A 17,901-nucleotide genomic window follows, 5' to 3' on the forward strand; every position below is an offset into this window, starting at 1 on the left:
GGTTTTGCACATGTACGATGTAGATGGTGAGCTGCTAGGTGCCGTGAAGAGTTTTTATGATGGTAGTGAGGCATGTGTAAGGGTAAATGGTCTTTTAGCCAAAGTGAATTGTTCACAATCAATGTGGGCGTGCAACAAGGTTGTGTGATGTCCCCATGGTCATTCAATATATATATGGATGGGGGGATGAGAGAAGAAAAAGAAGAGTAATTGAGAGAGGGATGGCATTAGTAATGAATGGTGATGGGTGGAATATCTTAAAATGTTATATACGGATGATACAGTGCTACATACAAATACCGGACAGGAACTTGGTAGCTTAGTGCAGAGTTATGCTGATGTCTGTGAGCATTGTGCCGTTAGAGTAAATGTAAAAAAGAATAAAGTAATGGTTATCGAGAGAGAAGGTGACTCCCAGTGTGATGTTACGGTGAATGGAGAGAGACTGGAAGTGGTGAGAGAGTTCAGATACATGGGTACAGTGATAGAAAAGAGAGGAAAATGTGCAAAAGAAGTGGAATATAGAGTGACACAAGGAAAGATAGTAGCTGGTGCAATGACGGCCTTGATAAGACACAAAGGCTTGAGTGTTGCAGCTGCACTAGTCTTACACGAAGGAGTGTTAGTGTCAACTTAACAAATAGATATGAGACTATGGTGTGGCTTGAAAATGAAAAGTCAGGAGTGAGAGCAGTGGAGATGGGACTGCTGAGGAATGTATGTGGAGTACAGAGTGTGGATAGGATACGAAATAATGTGATTTGCGGAGTGAGGAAGTCCAAGGACAGCAGAATCAAAGAGAGTATACTGAGATGGTATGGTCCTGTGGAGAGAATGGATAACAATAGAGTGATGAAAAATGTATACAGTATCTGAGTGAATTTGAAGGAAGGAGGAGGTGAGGTATGCCAAGGAGAAGGTGAAGGGATATGGTGGAGGAGTGTGTGAGGAAGAGAGGTATGGAAGTTGGTGAGGTTAGTGGACTGACAAGAGATTGAGCTGGCTGGATAAATGTTGTGAGAAGTGCATGCTCAGGGATTTGGCACCCCATTTTAATGTGACAGCATTCAGATTGATTCTGTCGAATACGTTTATGTGATGCTACAGAATGTGGTGAAAGTTTTTTGGCATCTCAGTTAGAGCCAGGATTCTGGGGGCTTGAATGATGAGTGAATGTAAGTGTTGCCCATTGGAGTGGGTGAACTTGGGCTGTCTGGACATTGCTACTCCTCACCTTGCCCTAGAGTAGGAAAGGTCTGGATGATGATAATGATGATGATTCATGCCTTAGGTAATAGTTGTGTGGTTAGGTACCATGCATGTAGCCACACTTCATGCTAATGGTTGTGCCTCCCAGGGTCAATGGCCACCCATTTGCTATCAAATTCAGCTAACTATTGAAGCCTCACTTACAGTACTGAGTATGTCAAACCTCGCATTGATAAGGGGTGACATGAAACAGCTGACCATTCCACCTCATTGGTGACTGTCCTTGAATTCTCTTCGTCTGACTACCAAATTGATACTCGGATGCAACTTCTAGGGATTTGTCTTGTAGTAAAGAGGCTAATGGAAGCTGCTGTACATCTGACCCTTCCAATTTAACCCATCACGTCCAGGGGTTGTTTTCACTACCCAAACCACCAGCAGGTGTTCTTCTTAAAGGCACCATTATTTAAACCATAATTTCTCAGCTAAACCTATCATATAAAATTATAGTATAATATAATGTTATAATATAATGCAATAATCATAATAATAATACAATAACAATAATACTACAAAACACTAGATCATATATGCATGCCTCCCGGACGACCCCAGGTCATCATGTATACATGCCACCTGGACGGAATGGGTTAAAAAGTCTCCCTTAAGCTATTTAAAAAAAAAAAAAAAAAAAAAAAAAAAAAAAGTTTGGTAGCATGAAGAACAAAATAAAAATATGACATTAAGCTAAAAGGGTTAAGGCATCAGGCAGTAGGTATTAGGCAGATTGATGGAAGAGATATATTCTCACATTCCAGAAGAACTCTAATAGAAAAACAAAGAGACGAACCCCAGAGGAGATTTTCCATGTAGAGCAGCCCTTTGACCCAGACAGGTTCAATTTTACAAAGCTCAAGCAAGAGGAACACCTTGTGCAGCTTGTTTATATACCCAGTCAGTTGGAGGTATGTATAAAGTGTTATTTTTATTGTGGAAGTGACCAGTAGTTGGAATAACTTGAGGATGTGCTTTGATAATAGGAACTTGAGGTAACTAGAGATGATACAGAGGATTAGAGATACTGTGATTTTGTTGAAACCACCTTAGACGTATGCTGGAAATAAGGGTATGGAAGAACACAGGCACAGCTAATACTGTGTATAAAATGGAGGGAACTTCCTTTTCTTTTTTTCCCATAACTGTCTTTCCAAAATCAGGATGTATTTTCTATGATGTGGTGTTTTCCATGCCATAAAATATGGTAGCAATGTCTTCTCTTTCAATTGCTTTCAGTCATTGGTGCAGATAATGTTGTTAACGGAGTCTTCTTTTTAGAGCAACAGCCATTCTGATGTGAGCGAGGATAATCCAGGAAGGAGTGATGATAAACCTCAAGTGGCTGATGAAGAAACTAGAGGGAGCTTGGTAATCAACAATGCCCCCATCTGCCACTCTCACAGCCTTCTGGTGCCATCCCTGTCCTTGCGGCTGAAGCAGGTGGCCACAACGAGGGGGCTGGCATTGGCTGTACATACACTACTGCTCTCACATACACCGTTAGTATAATTCTCTCTCTCTCTCTCTCTCAAGTTTCATTTATCTTCCATAAATATTTTCTGTAATTGTATTTGCAAAGCTAATGGCTAATATATGAGTGGCTTGAAAGTTCATTTTGCATCCTATAATGAAGCTCCGTAATACAGTATCTTATTACTGATATTTTGCTGCTTATTAATTTAAGGACAGTTCAGAAGATTTTTTGAGTAGCTTTTTAATAATTTATAAATGCAGAGGGTAACTACATATAAATTCTTAAGCCATGGTTAAAGGCAACATTGGAAGGAGAAGACTATACTGTATATAACAGTGGAGACAACCCTTTTTTACTTTAACCTGACCTAAAATTGCCATCTCCATCTTGAATGCTGAGTTGTAACAGAAGATTATTGCCTGAATATGATGGTAGTAATGAAGAAGTGCTATGAAAAGAATGTAAAGCTTTAGTAGTCATTTTCTACAACTCATCTACAGTGAACTAGTTGCAAAAGGACAAAAATGTGAGCTAAATTAAGGAGAAAAGAGTGGAACAGTATTTTGATAAAGAGTTGAGAGTGCAAGCTCAAGGTAACCTGGAAATGCCATTGTTACACTCATTCTGTTATGGGATTCCTTAGGGTGATGAATTTGCTGGTACATTTTTTTTTTTTTTTTTCTTACACCTTATCTCAGTGGGAATAAGGGAGATGATGATGATGATATATAATTCATCATTATCCTGCTAGTAATTATTATTCAATTTCCTCTGTTCTAAATGAGATGAGTAAGATCCAAAAGAAGGAAAAAGAAAGTAAAAGTAGAAGCTGACTATCACTGAATGCTTAATGAACTGTCTCATCGATCTACTCATTGACTGATGTAGCCCCCCCCCATCCCCCCCTGAATACTCTGGGCATTGAGTTTACAGCCTGCTTCCTTTCCAAGGCTCGGTAGTCCTGCTACAGACCATACACCTCCACATATAACCACATCGGTACTAACACCCACAGTCCATATTGAATACATGCTAGGGCTGTCTCATACAGGACTGGAGTTTTGGTATGAATGGGGGTATTTGTACAACATGTCTGGTAGGTCAGTAAAGTTTATATTAATGAAATTCAAAGATGCCTGGAGAGAGCAGTACAACTAGTTGTTGAGTGAGGTATTTGACTGGGACAGGGAAGGTTTGGAGCCAATGGATCCAATGTCTGGCCCTTGGTCTTTGATTGACACTGCTACTGTGAGCGGGGCAATAGGTAGGGTGCAGGTGGGGAAGGCAGCCGGTGTGTCTGGGTTGACTGCTGAAATGTTGAAAGCCTCAGGAGGTATAGGAGTGGGGTTAGTCACTGATTTGATATTATTTTTATATTAGTGTGTTGTCCCAGATGATTGGCAGAGGAGTGAAATTGTAAAAATGTACAAGGGGAAGGGTGATGCCCTAGAAAGAGGACATTATAGAGGCATCCAGTTATTGGACCAGATAATGAAGGTTAATGGAGAGAGTTCTAGAAGGTATGATTAGTGAAAGAGTGAATATTGATGAGAAGCAGTTTGGGTTTAGGCCATGCAAAGGGACCACTGATGCCATATCCATTGGTCATCAGCTTCAGGAAAAATATATAGGAAAGTAAAGGGAACTGTACTTTGTTTTTGTTGATTTGGAGAAGGCTTTTAACAGTGTCCCTAAAGAGGCGGTGAAGTGGGCAATATGAAAGCTCGGGATTGAGTAGTGGCCGGTTAAGGTGGTTTTTGCCATGTTGAGTGATGAGTTTTCCGTGAATATTGGTGTGCATCAGGGGTCAGTCTTGAGCTCTATGTTTATGGTACCTGGAGTCCTCTCATGTGACTTCAGAAATGGACTCCCGTGGGAGATGTTGTATGCACATAACTTGGTGTTGATTGCAGAGAATGAAAAGGAGGCGGAAGAAAGATTTAGGAAATGGAGAGATGGTGTGTGGCACAGGGGTGTAACAATAAATGCAGATAATGGAATAATGGTGGTATCTGGGACTGGGAGCGGAGTGGCCATGTGCAATTTGCTATAAGGGCATAGGAAGTACAGTAATTCCATCTTGTGCAGTGTTTGTGATAAGTGGGTGCATAGGATATGTAGTGATATTAGAGGTAGACTGGGAGATAATGCTGATTTCATGTGTGCAATGTGTTGGGGAGAGCATGTGGAGATTGCCACGTGTGAAAGGATTGAATTTGCTGGCGAGTCTCTCAAGTGTGTGGAAGAGTTTTGTTATTTGGGAGACATGTTATGTGCTGGAGGTACAACTGGAGCTAGCTTTGTGGCTAGATTGAGGAGTGGTTGGAAGAAATTCAGGGAGCTGTTGCCTCTCCTGACTTTGAGAGGGCTTTCCCTCCGTGCTAAGGGCTTTATTAATGCAACATGTGTTAGGAGTGTAATCCTGTATGGTAGTGAGACCTGGGCAGTAAAGGAAGAGGGTATTTGCAGGCTCAAACGTACAGAAAGGGCAATGATTAGGTGGATGTGCAGTGCTGTGTCCCTGAGTGCGAGGCCTGGGGGAGCCAGGTTTCTGATGGAAGAATTGAGAGGTAGGATGGGACTGAGTGTATTGGTGTTGTGATGAGCAGAGGTAGATTGAGGTGGTTTGAGCATGTGGAAAGGATGGGGAATGATAATTGGGTGCAGAAAGTGAGAAATGTCAATGTTTGGGGTAGGGTAGTGAGAGGTAGACCGAAAAAGACCGGGGATGATGTCATCGAGTGTGGCCTCAGGGATAAGGGACTGAATAGGGAAGCTGACAGAGATCGAGCCGCATGGAAAGCTGCCATTAGGTAACCAAAGCCGGTGCATGCAAGAGTGTTAGAGCCATCATAAATGAAACAATACAAAATCGCTGCCCTGGAGGGGTCAAATATAGCCTTTTGTATTGCCAGCACAACTTGCAGCCACTTCCCTAGATAAATAGGATTGTCAGACAGTAGTAGTAGTAGTAATAATGCATCTCTGGTCTGTCTAGCTGGGCAGATCCATCAACAGCAACAAACAGTTGCCCCTTCACGGCTGTTCCATGCAGTGAACAAAATTTTCAGCAAACAATCGCCTCTTCAGGGCTGTTCCATGCAGTGAACTTAAATTTTCAGCAAACAGTGACACCTTTAAGGCTGTCCTGTGCAGTGAATTAAATTTTCCCTTCAGTGGATAATGCCTTGCCACAGCAAGGATCAGGAAAGAGTTTGGAGGTTTTGTTCCTGGATGGGTGCTGCATTTGCCTCTCTCCACCTGCTTAACAGGAGGAATGTCATAAAAGGCTCCATATCACCCTATTATTTGGTATGTGGTTAAAACCCAGCATTGTAAATGATTTACTGAGTTATGGGAATCCACTGTATTTGTCGCTCAGTGTAGAGACACCCAAGGAAGAAGCAGGCAGCGCTACATCGAATGAGTGGGTGCCACCACCTACCACAATTGTCGGACGGTAACAAGAATATGTGACTATATAATACATCAGAGAGTTAGACAGGGTATTTAAGAAGTTAGTTGGGGAGTGAAAGATAAAAATGGTGGATTACTAGTGGAGAAGGGAAAAAAAGTGATCAGATGGTGAGAGCACTTTAAGGAATTGTTGAACATAGAGAATGAAGGTAATGCAAGTATACAGTAAGTGGCTGGGGAATGGCTGGGAGAAGGAAGGATGTGAGAAGAGAGGAAGAAATCAATAGGATAGAAGTTGTGGAGCAATGAAGAAAGTCAAATTGGGGAAAGCCCCAGGAATTGATGGAGTGTGTGGTGAAATGCTGATGCATGGGGGAGAGATAGTAGTAGAATGGATGTGGAAGATATGCAGACTGGCCTGGGAGGAAGGTAAAATCCTGGAGAGTTGGAAGTCAGGTATAATTATTCCCCTGTACAAAGGAAAAGGGGAAAAAGAAGTGTGTGGCAATCATAGAGGCATTTGTCTTCTTAGTGTAATAGGAAGAGTATATGGTAGCATGATAGGGTTAGGGGAATAGCAGAGGAATTAATTGGAGAAGAACAGGGAGGTTTTAGGAAGGGAAGAGGTTGTGTAGATCAGATATTCATTCTTGAGTCTTTAGTGGAAAAGTTTCTAGGGAAGAGGGAGAAGGTGTATGTGCCCATCATGGATTTGGAGAAAGCATATGGCAGGGTGGATTGACAAGGATTGTGGAAAGTATTAAGAATATATGGAATAAATGGGAAGTTGTTGGATGCCGTGAAGAGTATGTATGAGGGTGCTAAGGCTGCAGTGAGTGTGTATAATGAACTGTTTCAGTTTGAAGGTTGGATTGAAACAGGGATGTGTCATGTCTCCATGGTTGTTCAATCTGTATATGGATGTGGTTTTTATAAAAGAGATACAAAGTAGGGCAGTGGATGTTGGAGCAGCTGTAACGGGAGAGGGCAGTGTGTGGAAACTCCCTGTACTGTTGTTTGCAGATGATACTGTGTTGTTAATTGAAGACGAAGGGGATCTGCAAGGCTTGGTGAATGAGTCTGGGAGAGTGTATAAGGAACGGAATCTAAAGGTGAATGTAGGGAAGAGTAAAGTTACAGTCTTCAAGAAAATTGAAGTGACAATGTACAGTTATGTTGGATGAGGAGGAAATGGAAAATGTGAGTGTGTTTAAGTACTTGGGTAGTGTGGTGAGTAAGGATGGTAGTTTAGAGAGTGAAGTGCTTGAAAGGTTACAACAAGGAAAAAAGGTTGAAAGCAGTGATAAGAAACAGGGAAGTGAGCATGGAAGTGAAAAAGTTACTTCATGACAGAGTTGTGATACCAACTCTAATGTATGGATGTGAAGCTTGGACCTTGTTGGAGGGACACAAGTCAAGAGTGAGAGCAATGGAAATGAGTTATGAGGAAGCGAAGGAGCTTTGTGATGTGGATGTGGATATGATAGGAATCGTTAGGAGAAACACATTGAGGTGGTTTGGCCATGTGGAGAGGATGGAGGGTGAGAGACTGATGAGGAGAGTGTATGTGAGTGAGGTGGAGGGGGGGGGAGGGAGGAGGAGGCCAAGGATGAGATGGAGGGATGGAGTGGAGAGGTGTGTGGATGAGTGGGGTGTGAACTTGGAGCACGGCAGTGAAGCAGCACATAACAGGGTGGCATGGAGGCACTTTGTTTGTGGCCACCCCTTACGGGATTAAGGCGTCTGGCGATGGATGGATAATACGTCATCAGATTGAAGGGGTTCAGTATGCTTCTTCCTGTCATAATGTTTTCAGCATTCTAATGGAGTTGAGCCATTCCACTGAATGCTAAAATAACAGTGATTGAAGGGTACAACTGTTGTCATGTCCATCTCCATACATATTTCATCTATCTTGTTCTGTCCCTGATTTCTTTTCCAACTCATTATCTGTACTTCACCTCTCACATGTTCACTTATACCCAGTGAAGTCATCTTCTTGGCCTTCTGTGCCTTCTTCTTTCTTCAGCTTTAATTATTCTCTTCTCTTCCCCTTTGGCACAGCATTTTTCTTTGTGTGACCATATCCTTTGATTGTGCTTCACATGTTTCATGAGTATTCTTGTTTCTTATCCTGTTCAGTCTACAGCCCACATATATTTCTCAGCAGTTTCATTTGCACTGCTCTACCTTTTAGTTTTCATACTCATAAATGCAATTTCATTAAACTATAGAGAGACTTTTCAAACTGGAAGGGTTATACATGACCTTTATTAACCCCTTCACTAGAAAATGTACTTCCTATGTTGAGTAAAATGATCTGGTATTGCGAGAATAAAATAAAAATGTGTTAGAGGGGTTAATATGAATACTAACACACCCCTCTGCACTCCTCATACCTACATACATAAAAATTGTGCTATGTTTTCTTATAAGGAATTGCCATATTGAGGTTGGCCATGATAAAGTTGATGTTTTCTATAGAGTAGAAGCTAATCCAAGTGCCCATACCAGCTGGTTACTTCCCAACAGGTGCTGAAAGCTGTTAGGAAAAAAGATACTTGAGGTGTGTACTAAAATATGTCCTCTTACAAAGATACTTGAGATGTGTACTAAAATCTGTCCTCTTACACCTTTTAGTTTAAGGTCCACATCAAGGATATCATAGAGCTAACCAGTTCCCTTCCTGTAACTATACTCACCACTTTCTTTTCTTATTCTCCTCCCTTTCTTTTACTGTACCTAGGTTTTTAAAGTCTTCAACCCATTCAACATTTCTAACTTATCGGCACATTCCATTGTAAGGAACCTTTCATGGGAGCCATGTACTGTACTTTACTCTTACTTATATTCACACCCCATTTTAACATGACTGCATTCAGATTGACTGTCAGATAGGTATATGTGAAGCTATAAAATGTGGTGAAATTTTTTGGCTTATCTGATGGAGCCAGGATTCCTTGGGCCCTAATGATGAGTGAATGGAAGCATGGCCCATTGAACTGGGCAAATTTAGGCTGCATGGATGTTGCTACTCCTCACCCTGCACTAGGGTGGGAAAGGAGGTCCGGATGATGATGATGATGACATATATACATTCAGACATTGATGCTCAGAGTGTCCATACCCAGTATGCCAAGATCCCATGCACTGAGGGAAAGCATCACAGCATCATTGGTGTACATCACATCTGTTTTGAAATAGTTTACCTATCGTGCATCATCAGCTTTACATCCTTTTCCATTACTCTGTATTGACCCATCATTATTCTAACCCTGTTTCCCGTTAATAAATGGGGAGAGTAGTATCCACAAGTAGAAAAAGGGAAAGCATAAAAGTATGAGTAGGGCCTGCATCCATTCAGTCATCTTTCAAGGCTTTCTCAGTATAGTCTATATTTCCTACAGGGATTTGCGAATAGCCTTCAATTCGTTGGGTGGATATGCATCTGTCAACCACCTCCATTTCCACTTGTACTACCTGCCGTATAAACTGTACATTGAAACAGCTGTGAGTCCATTACTGTGTGAGTTCAAGCTTATTATTTTTAGATTGTTTTAACATTATGAGTAGTAAACATTGATGAAGCATCTGCAAAAAGGAGAAAGTACAATTGCTAATACGGTACAGTGAACTGTTTTTGGAAATTATGCCTGAGAACATGAGAAAGAACTGTAGCATTTTACATGTTGAGTTGAAATAGGCTTTGATTGTACCCACGTACAGAAATACAGTATACTGTAGGAATGAAATGTATGTAAATAATATCAAGGATGAAATGTGGTTGGTATTATGGATAAGATGTATGATAAAACAGTACTGCCTGAAAGGTCAGATAGTGTGGATATAGGCAGACTTCTGCAAACACCACATATCCCTACTATCATACAAGCACTGACTAGCCCTACAGAAAACATGTGTACTCTGTAAACTGGCATCTCACACTGTAAAACACACACCACAGTGTCCAGCATTCACACTTTTCAGACAGTAGCACAACATCTTAGGTATGCTAGACCTTTGGTCCACCCACGCTGACTCAGTCATCCACCATCGTGCTGCAGATCTGCTCAACCAGAACAATATGAGAGCATCATAACAGTATTTTTTCCTCTTACTTTGGAGGACACTTACCTCTGTGTTTTGAGAGAAGTTATAAAAGTTGATGTTGATGAAATATTTGTAAATTTTACTTTGTTGGTGCTAATACCATATAACCATTAAAATTTATGGTAAAAATGTACCCCCCACCCTCCCCCAGGAGTGTGTTCAGCTGGCTGGTCCATGCTATACATTCTGGGATTACTATGCACCTGGGTTTGTCTTCCAGTTGCTTGATGGCAATGTATACCAACTTGCACGGTATGGACTGCATTTTGCTACCATGCTTTTCCTGATTAAATTAGGGAATCATTTTTTTTTTAATTATTATTATTTTTTTAATTTCTCCCATTGTTACATGTAGCCTGCAGTATAAACTGTTTATAACTTCATAGTATTTTACAAGTTTGTTTAAATTGGTGTGCCTTCCTTTCTTCATCAGAGTCATTGGTTTGAAATATATAAGATACTCAATGCAGTTTTATTTAATAGTAGCAGTTCCATGCACATACCCCAGTGTTAATTTAGTACTTCCCACTGTGTGTTTCATTTTGTGTTTTTCAGGAGAGTAATGGAATTGGTGGAGCTTTTTACTCGTGAGGAGGTTGCTCACAATATTTACATGACACGAGGGACTGACCTGGAAGAGAGAGAGGCTGAAGGAGATTATAATACAATTAGAGTGGTTATATGGGCCAGGAAGTTCTGCTCAGGTTAGTGTCATCGTAATACTGTAGCAGCCTTGACGGTTTTTAATACAGCATTTGAGAAAATGCCAGGCAAATATGCATAAAAATGTACATTACAGTCAGTATTCAAGGTTTGTTGAAGTTTTACAAAGCACTTGCAGGGGTACCAAGTGTGACCCGGGTAAAACACAATGGTTGTGCATAATGGCATTGCCTAGGACCCTGGATGCCTAGTCCCTTGTGGGAGAAGGCCTCTGGGGTTCCTTTGAACCTACATCTCCTCTTGGGTCCATTTCCCCAGGGATGTATTCCCCAAGGACCTATTCCTACCATAGACCTATTTACTCTCTGCCCACCCCACCAATCTGTCCACCCTTCTGACCCATTGCAGCTATTAGTGATATGGTTGTAGAAGTCAGAAGCTGTATGGTAATCGGCCACCATCTTTTCACCATGTTGACTTGATTATTTCTAACTAGTTCTAATCTTGCCCGTCAGGAGTGCTACTTTAGTGATGGTAATGCGCACATCTATATTCGTCATAAAAGTTACCTGTTAGAGCTGTTTATAGAGGTCTGTATGCATTCCTTATGATTTTCATAGAGAACAGACAGACAGACAAACTTTCATCATCATCATCATCATCCAATCCAGTGTTCCCCGTGAGGAGCGTAGGAGCCCGGGGCTAGGCAAGGTGGTACTGACATTTAAGATGAGAGTGACCAGCCTCACTCATTCCTGAGTGGCATTACATGAGCAGTAAACTGCGACCATCCCTTGGATATAAACCTGCACAGGCTCAGTCTGGCTGAAGCGCTTTAATTACCCATTAAAAGGACTTCTGATATCTCTCTTATTTTCTCTATAATAATTCTTCGATATATCTTCCCAACCACACTCAGTAAACTTATGCCATGATAATTCTTGCACTCACTTCACTCACCTTTATTTTTGTACATGGGTACAATCACAGCCTTTTTCCACCCTTCAGGCACCGTTTCACTCATCCATACCTTCGTACATATTTCCAACAAGCACTTTATTCCACTGTCTCCACTACACTTAAGCATCTCTGCATATACTTCATCAACCCCAGCTGCTTTCCCATTTTTCAGCTGTTTCACAGCGCTCTTCACCTGTGCGAGTGTCATGTCTCCTGGCACTGCATTCCTTCTCTGCACACCCCTGAAACCAATCATGTTTACATCTGCTCTGCTCTCTCTATTCCCATTCATTAGGCTTTCAAAATATTCTTTCCATCTGGTCCTTATTTCATCTCCATGGGTTAGCAACCTACCACCAGCATCCTTCACACTATCACATTTCTTTCCGCTTTCACTTCTGCATTTCCGCACCTCTTTCCAGAATAACTTCCTATTTTCAGAGTAGTTCACATTCATTTTTCTTCCCAGATCATCATTTACCTCCTTCTTTTTCCACTTCACTAGTCTCTTTACATGCTTCTTGCTCTCGATATACTCAGTTCTTGATCTTGCATACCTTTTTCAAAATTCCTTTCTTCCTCTCTACGTATTCTTGTGTATTCATTTCTAGGTCTTTTATATTCTTTCTTTGTTCTGTTATTACCTCTCTTTCTCCAGTTGTTCCACACCATGTCTCTCTCATTTTTGCTGTCATATACATTCTGTTAAACCACTCCTTTTTCCTGTTTTCTTTCCCTCTTAATCTTAGCACTAATTTTTCCACTCCCGATTTTTAGAGGTCTAGAATGATATCCCACTTCCTCTGTGTCTATCTTGTTTCTCTGAATTTTCTCCAGTCTGCATTTTTGAGAAATTTTCTCCATCCTGTAAAATTTGCTTTCTCAAAGTTGTATCTTCCCTGCCTATAAACCTTGTCTCTTGGCTCCACGTTCCCTATTATCTTCTGGAACTCAGTGACCACATGATCACTTTTTCCTATAGGACACAGATATTTCAAAGATTCTGTTACATTGGGTTCTTTGGTAAACTGTAAGTCTTATCTTGCTGGTGTGTCCTCACATCGGGACCGTGTCTCTTCTGTGACCCATTGCGTCATCACATTGTTCATTGTTATATTTAATAATATAGTGCCCCACAAATCTTCGCTGCCTCCTGAGTCCCATTCCTCCCAGTTCACCACTTTACAGTTAAAGTCACCCATTAAAATTTTATTGTTGCATTTCACAATCATTTTCTGTAAATAACTAGCCATGTCTGACAACATCTCCTGGTATTCATCATCATACCATGCTCTTGTCGTAGGGGGAACATACACTACCACTATATCTCTCTTGTTATTCTCTCCAGTTTCTAATTTCATATTTATCACTTCAGCCCTGTCTTCTCCCATTTCCACGGTATCTACATTTATGTTTTCTTTACTGCTATCATCACTCCTCCCTTTTTTTTTCTATTCTGTCTCTTCTCCACAGTTTGTATTTACCATCCCCCATATGAACATTAATATCTTCTCTTAACTTGGTCTCTACAAAGCACATAACATCAGGTTCATGTACCCTCAAGTAATCGTTGATTTCAAGCCTTGCCGATATTAAACCATCAACATCAGTATATGCCACCATCAAATTATTTTTGATGTTTTTTATACCCTCTTCTCTCCTTTTCTCCATTGGTACCACTTCCTCAATTTCTGATCCATAACTCTCCAATAAAACACTGTCTTCTCTTCCTCCGTTCTCTATTCATTTTTTGCCTTTGCTTCCTTTACTAACTTCTTTATTTTAGCACTTTCTTCCTCATTTGCATCTCTCTTTATCCAAACATTTTTTAACCCTTCCTTGTCTGATAATTTCCATGTTCTATTGATGATTTTGTTTACTGTTGCCTGAGACTTAAACTTTACCTTCAGTGGCCTTGCCCCTCCTTCCTCGTACTTTCCTAACCTAATCTCTTCTTGAGCTTCATTGTTTCCCTCCATAACTACTGATATTATTTATTTAACTTTACTCAGTTCTTCTCTTTCTCTTTCTGATCTTACTGTCATACATTTTTCTCTTACTCTTGAAATTATTGCACATTTTTTCTTATCTGCTACATCCCTGACTAAAGATTCTCTACTTCTCAGTACCCTAATAGCTTCATTCTCCACCTTTTCCTTGCTTTGTTGTTCTATAATCTCTTTCAAATTTACATTTCCTTCTTCCTGAATTATCTTCCACCCCTTATGTTGCTCCTTGATTTCTTTAACCCTTTAACCGTGGGTGTCATTCCAGAATGACATTGCAAAAACTGGACCAAACCGTGGGTGTCATTCTCGAATGTTTGTGAATATTTTGAATACCCCGCGTTTTTTCCGTGCACCAGCTGTTTCAAGGGAGAGTAGCTATTAAGTTCTTTCACTCCAGCCGACCTCCACCTCCCTCCTCCCACCCCCTGGGCCCCCACCTCCCACCCCCGGCCCCCCCACCCCACCCCTGACCAACACGCATCAGTATCTGTCCAGCTGTGTGAGTGACAACATCGCTGATGTGGCAGTGAAGTGCAGGCAATTACAGTGCCTTTTACCTGCCTCAGTGAACACAGAGTGGGTGTTTATCGTATGTGCAGTGTTCATATATGTTTATAGTACAGTAATCCCGCATATTTCGCGGTAGTTACGTTCTTGTAACCCCCGCGAAAATTTAAATTTGCGAATACTCTATTAACAATTGAATCTTGCACTTGTGTCCACCATGCTGCCCATCACACAGTCCACGTCCATACTGATTGCAAGACAATTCGCCGTCAGACAATTCCCCGTCAAAACATGGACGATTCCCCTTCAGAACAATTCGCACCCTGGACGATTCCCCGCCATTCTATAAATATACTAATCAATACTTTGATAAATATACTTATTATTAATTAATCAATACTTTAATAACTATATTTCAGGGGGATCCAAAAAAGTCTATGTTCAGTAGCGTAGGTTCTGGATATTATTTATTAGTTGCACCTTTAGTCAATAATTAACTTGTTTCTTCCTCGCTGTAGTCGCCTTTGAATTATATTCTAGCGTCACCCATAGCTATCTTCATTAATGAAGGCGAATTATCTTGTGTTTGTTGTGACTGCGAATTGTTCCGAAACCTCCATACTCATCCCGAAATACCTTCTTACAAGATTGAAAGCACATACTCCATTATGAGGGAAAAACGTAAACACCGTACTGTAATACACAATTATCTACACATTTATTCACAAAACAGTACAAAATGAAAAGATGCATTAACTGGTGATAGCAAACACTCGCACGGTCGCTTCTTAGCTTGTCCAGTAACACAATTTTCTCTGCTAAGGTCATAACTTTTCTTGATCGTTTTGTCACTTTGGAGTTCTTACTAATTGTATTATTAGCCTCTGGTGAGGCTGGCTTACATCCTGGGGCCATGTGGAAAGCAAGTGGGAGGCAAGAGGCTCATATCATAGTACAGTTACAAGAACACCAGACACATGAGCCAGTCAGGCGTGGACTGAGGATTATGCGGGGCAGAGAGCAGTGTTGCCATACCCAAACAACGAAATTATGCTAGGGCAGTGAAAAAATTATGCTAGATTGAGCAAATTTGTTCCAAGTAAAAAATGAATTATGCTAACTTGAAGCTAAATGATAAAATTCTATACATATTCATGCTATATATTAATTATGTACTGTTTACTATGAAAATATTAAAATAACCTACATACAGTAAGAGGGTAAATATCGGTTTTCTGCCCATACTGCTTTTTCCCACGAAACTTACGTTTTTCTGATGGATTTTGATGTGATTCATTCGATTTTGAGCATCATTTCCGTCGGAAATAACCAGATTTTGAGATATGACCCCCCCCATCCCCCTGCAACAATGGGGGATCTTTGGGGAATCGGGGGTTATAGGGAGGGGGAGAAACACAGAAAATGGTCATTTCCCACTGAAATGAAGCTGAAAATCGAATGTATCATACCAAAATCCATCGGAAAAACCTAGGTTTCATGGGTAAAATACAAAGCTCAAACTTATCCTAACCAAACCTAACCGAACCAAACTGAACCTAACCTAAAACCTAACCTAACCTAATCCAACCTAACCTAACCTAATCCAACCCAACCATGCCCAAACTGAAAGTAACCAACTATTCAAACCTTACATCTTCTTACCTTATTCATCTCTCTCTCTCTCTCTCTCTGATTTGTAGCTTTTATAAAATTATTTCAAAAATATTCCATTCCATTCTAAATTATGCTAGAATGATGCTAAAACTTCTAATATGCTAAAAAATATTCCAGACTCGAAAATTTTATCAAAATTCTGCTAAAAGAAAAAAATTATGCTAGATATGGTAACACTGGCAGAGGGGCCGCGGGAAAGGGACAGAGGGTGGCGTGAGTTTACCACGCTACAATTGGAAGTTGCGGGAATTTCAAATTTTTTGTTTTCTGTATATTCAAGGATATTTTAGTTGAACTTATTAATGCTAAGAAAATCCGCGAGAGGGCAAAACCGTAGACAAAAAATGCGGGATTACTGTATTATTATCAGAATGAGGTTGGCATTTGGTAATGGTGTGTGAGCGAAAAATAGTGATTACAACACCGCTGATGTGGCAGTGAAGTGCGGGCAATTACAGTGCCTTTTACCTGCGTCAGTGAACACAGAGTGGGTGTTTATCGTATGTGCAGTGTTCATATATGTTTATAGTATTATTATCAGAATGAGGTTGGCATTTGGTAATGGTGTGTGAGCGAAGGTAATGGTGTGTGAGCGAAAAATAGTGATTTTAGATCGCTCACTTCTAACGGCACTGCCCATCCAGTGATAGTCAACGAAATCATGAAACCTACATCAATGCAAAGCCGAAGGTTAGTACTTTCTAATGGTACCTTATTTTTCGCTCTAGATTTATTCTGTGCAGAGTTATAAAGGTTTAAAGTTTGTTTACATTTTGGCTGGAACCCCCATGGGAGAGGCCAGTCGGGGCAAAACAATGCCCGCGGTTAAAGGGTTAATGTGCTCATCTTGCATCCTTGATTTGGATTCATACTCATCTAGTTTGCTTTTCATCCTGTCCCTTTCTTCTTCCAACCTCTTATTCTTCCTCTTGAGCTGTTTTATTTCATTAGAGGCAGATTCATTACTCACTTATAATGCTGTGACTTCTCTTTCTTGTTCATCACTCTGTTTACAGACTTTTTTCTAGTTTATTCTGTAGAATTTTGATCTTGTTTTCCTGCTGTATGGTCCATTCCTGTAACTTTCTATTTACAGCCCATACCTTTTTTAACTCCTGGACATTCCTCTCCGCTGTTTTCTCTATTCCTGCTATTCGTGTTTGGTTCAGCTAAGTACTTCCATTTCCCACATCATCTTCGGAGAAGCCCACGAAATCCCTCTTGCCAGTTGTAAAAAAGCACTGTCCCTTTACGCTATGATGCAGCCATTTGGAGACTCTGTTTCCACTATATCTTGTACTTTTTATGACCGAAACCGTTTTTTATTATTATTATTATTTTTTATTTTATTTTTTTTAACTACTATCCAACGGGATCACCACTCACGCAATCATTCACATAATCACAAATAGACTGGTCTCCTTTTCGTCGCTGATTCAGTGATTATTTCCCCACGATCCAGGAAGAGCTCCGTCTCTTTTGGCGACCTGTGTGTGTGTGTGTGTGTGTTTGTAAAACCACTGCCCCACAGTTGTATGTGAAATGCGTCTTAAGAAAAAAATTGTAAAGGGTATGTGCCAATGGTTTTCACTTGTGAAATAGAACAAAAATCATGGTGGCTTGGATGGTGTGGTGAGTGTTTTATCAGCTCTGTTTGTAAATGATGATCCCTTTGTTGGGGGGTTTATTTTTCATTGTTTCTGGATCTTCCCTCACATTTTTTGTGGGAATGCAGGTTGAGATGATGACAGTGATTATCTTGTGTTTGTGTATGATGTTTCTTAATATTTGCATTGTATTTTTCTTTATTTCTGGATCTTC

The 17,901-nt window shown here is 40.5% G+C and overlaps 1 protein-coding gene across 1 annotated transcript in view; it reads left to right on the forward strand.

The window, feature by feature from the left end:
- Nucleotides 1–17,901, forward strand: part of LOC145396320 (GDP-D-glucose phosphorylase 1) — a 48,072-nt gene that overhangs the window by 5,060 nt on the left and 25,111 nt on the right. The window contains exons 2-6 of the mRNA XM_080269981.1: nucleotides 2,028–2,174; nucleotides 2,545–2,765; nucleotides 9,565–9,667; nucleotides 10,419–10,519; nucleotides 10,823–10,971. Of these exons, the coding sequence (XP_080126107.1) occupies nucleotides 2,028–2,174; nucleotides 2,545–2,765; nucleotides 9,565–9,667; nucleotides 10,419–10,519; nucleotides 10,823–10,971 (721 nt within the window). The remainder of the gene's footprint in view (nucleotides 1–2,027; nucleotides 2,175–2,544; nucleotides 2,766–9,564; nucleotides 9,668–10,418; nucleotides 10,520–10,822; nucleotides 10,972–17,901) is intronic.

The sequence above is a fragment of the Coenobita brevimanus genome, chromosome 1, assembly GCF_032717465.1.
Source record: "Coenobita brevimanus isolate Jiangsu-jjx chromosome 1, ASM3271746v2, whole genome shotgun sequence".
NCBI classification, from domain to species: Eukaryota; Metazoa; Arthropoda; class Malacostraca; order Decapoda; family Coenobitidae; genus Coenobita; species Coenobita brevimanus.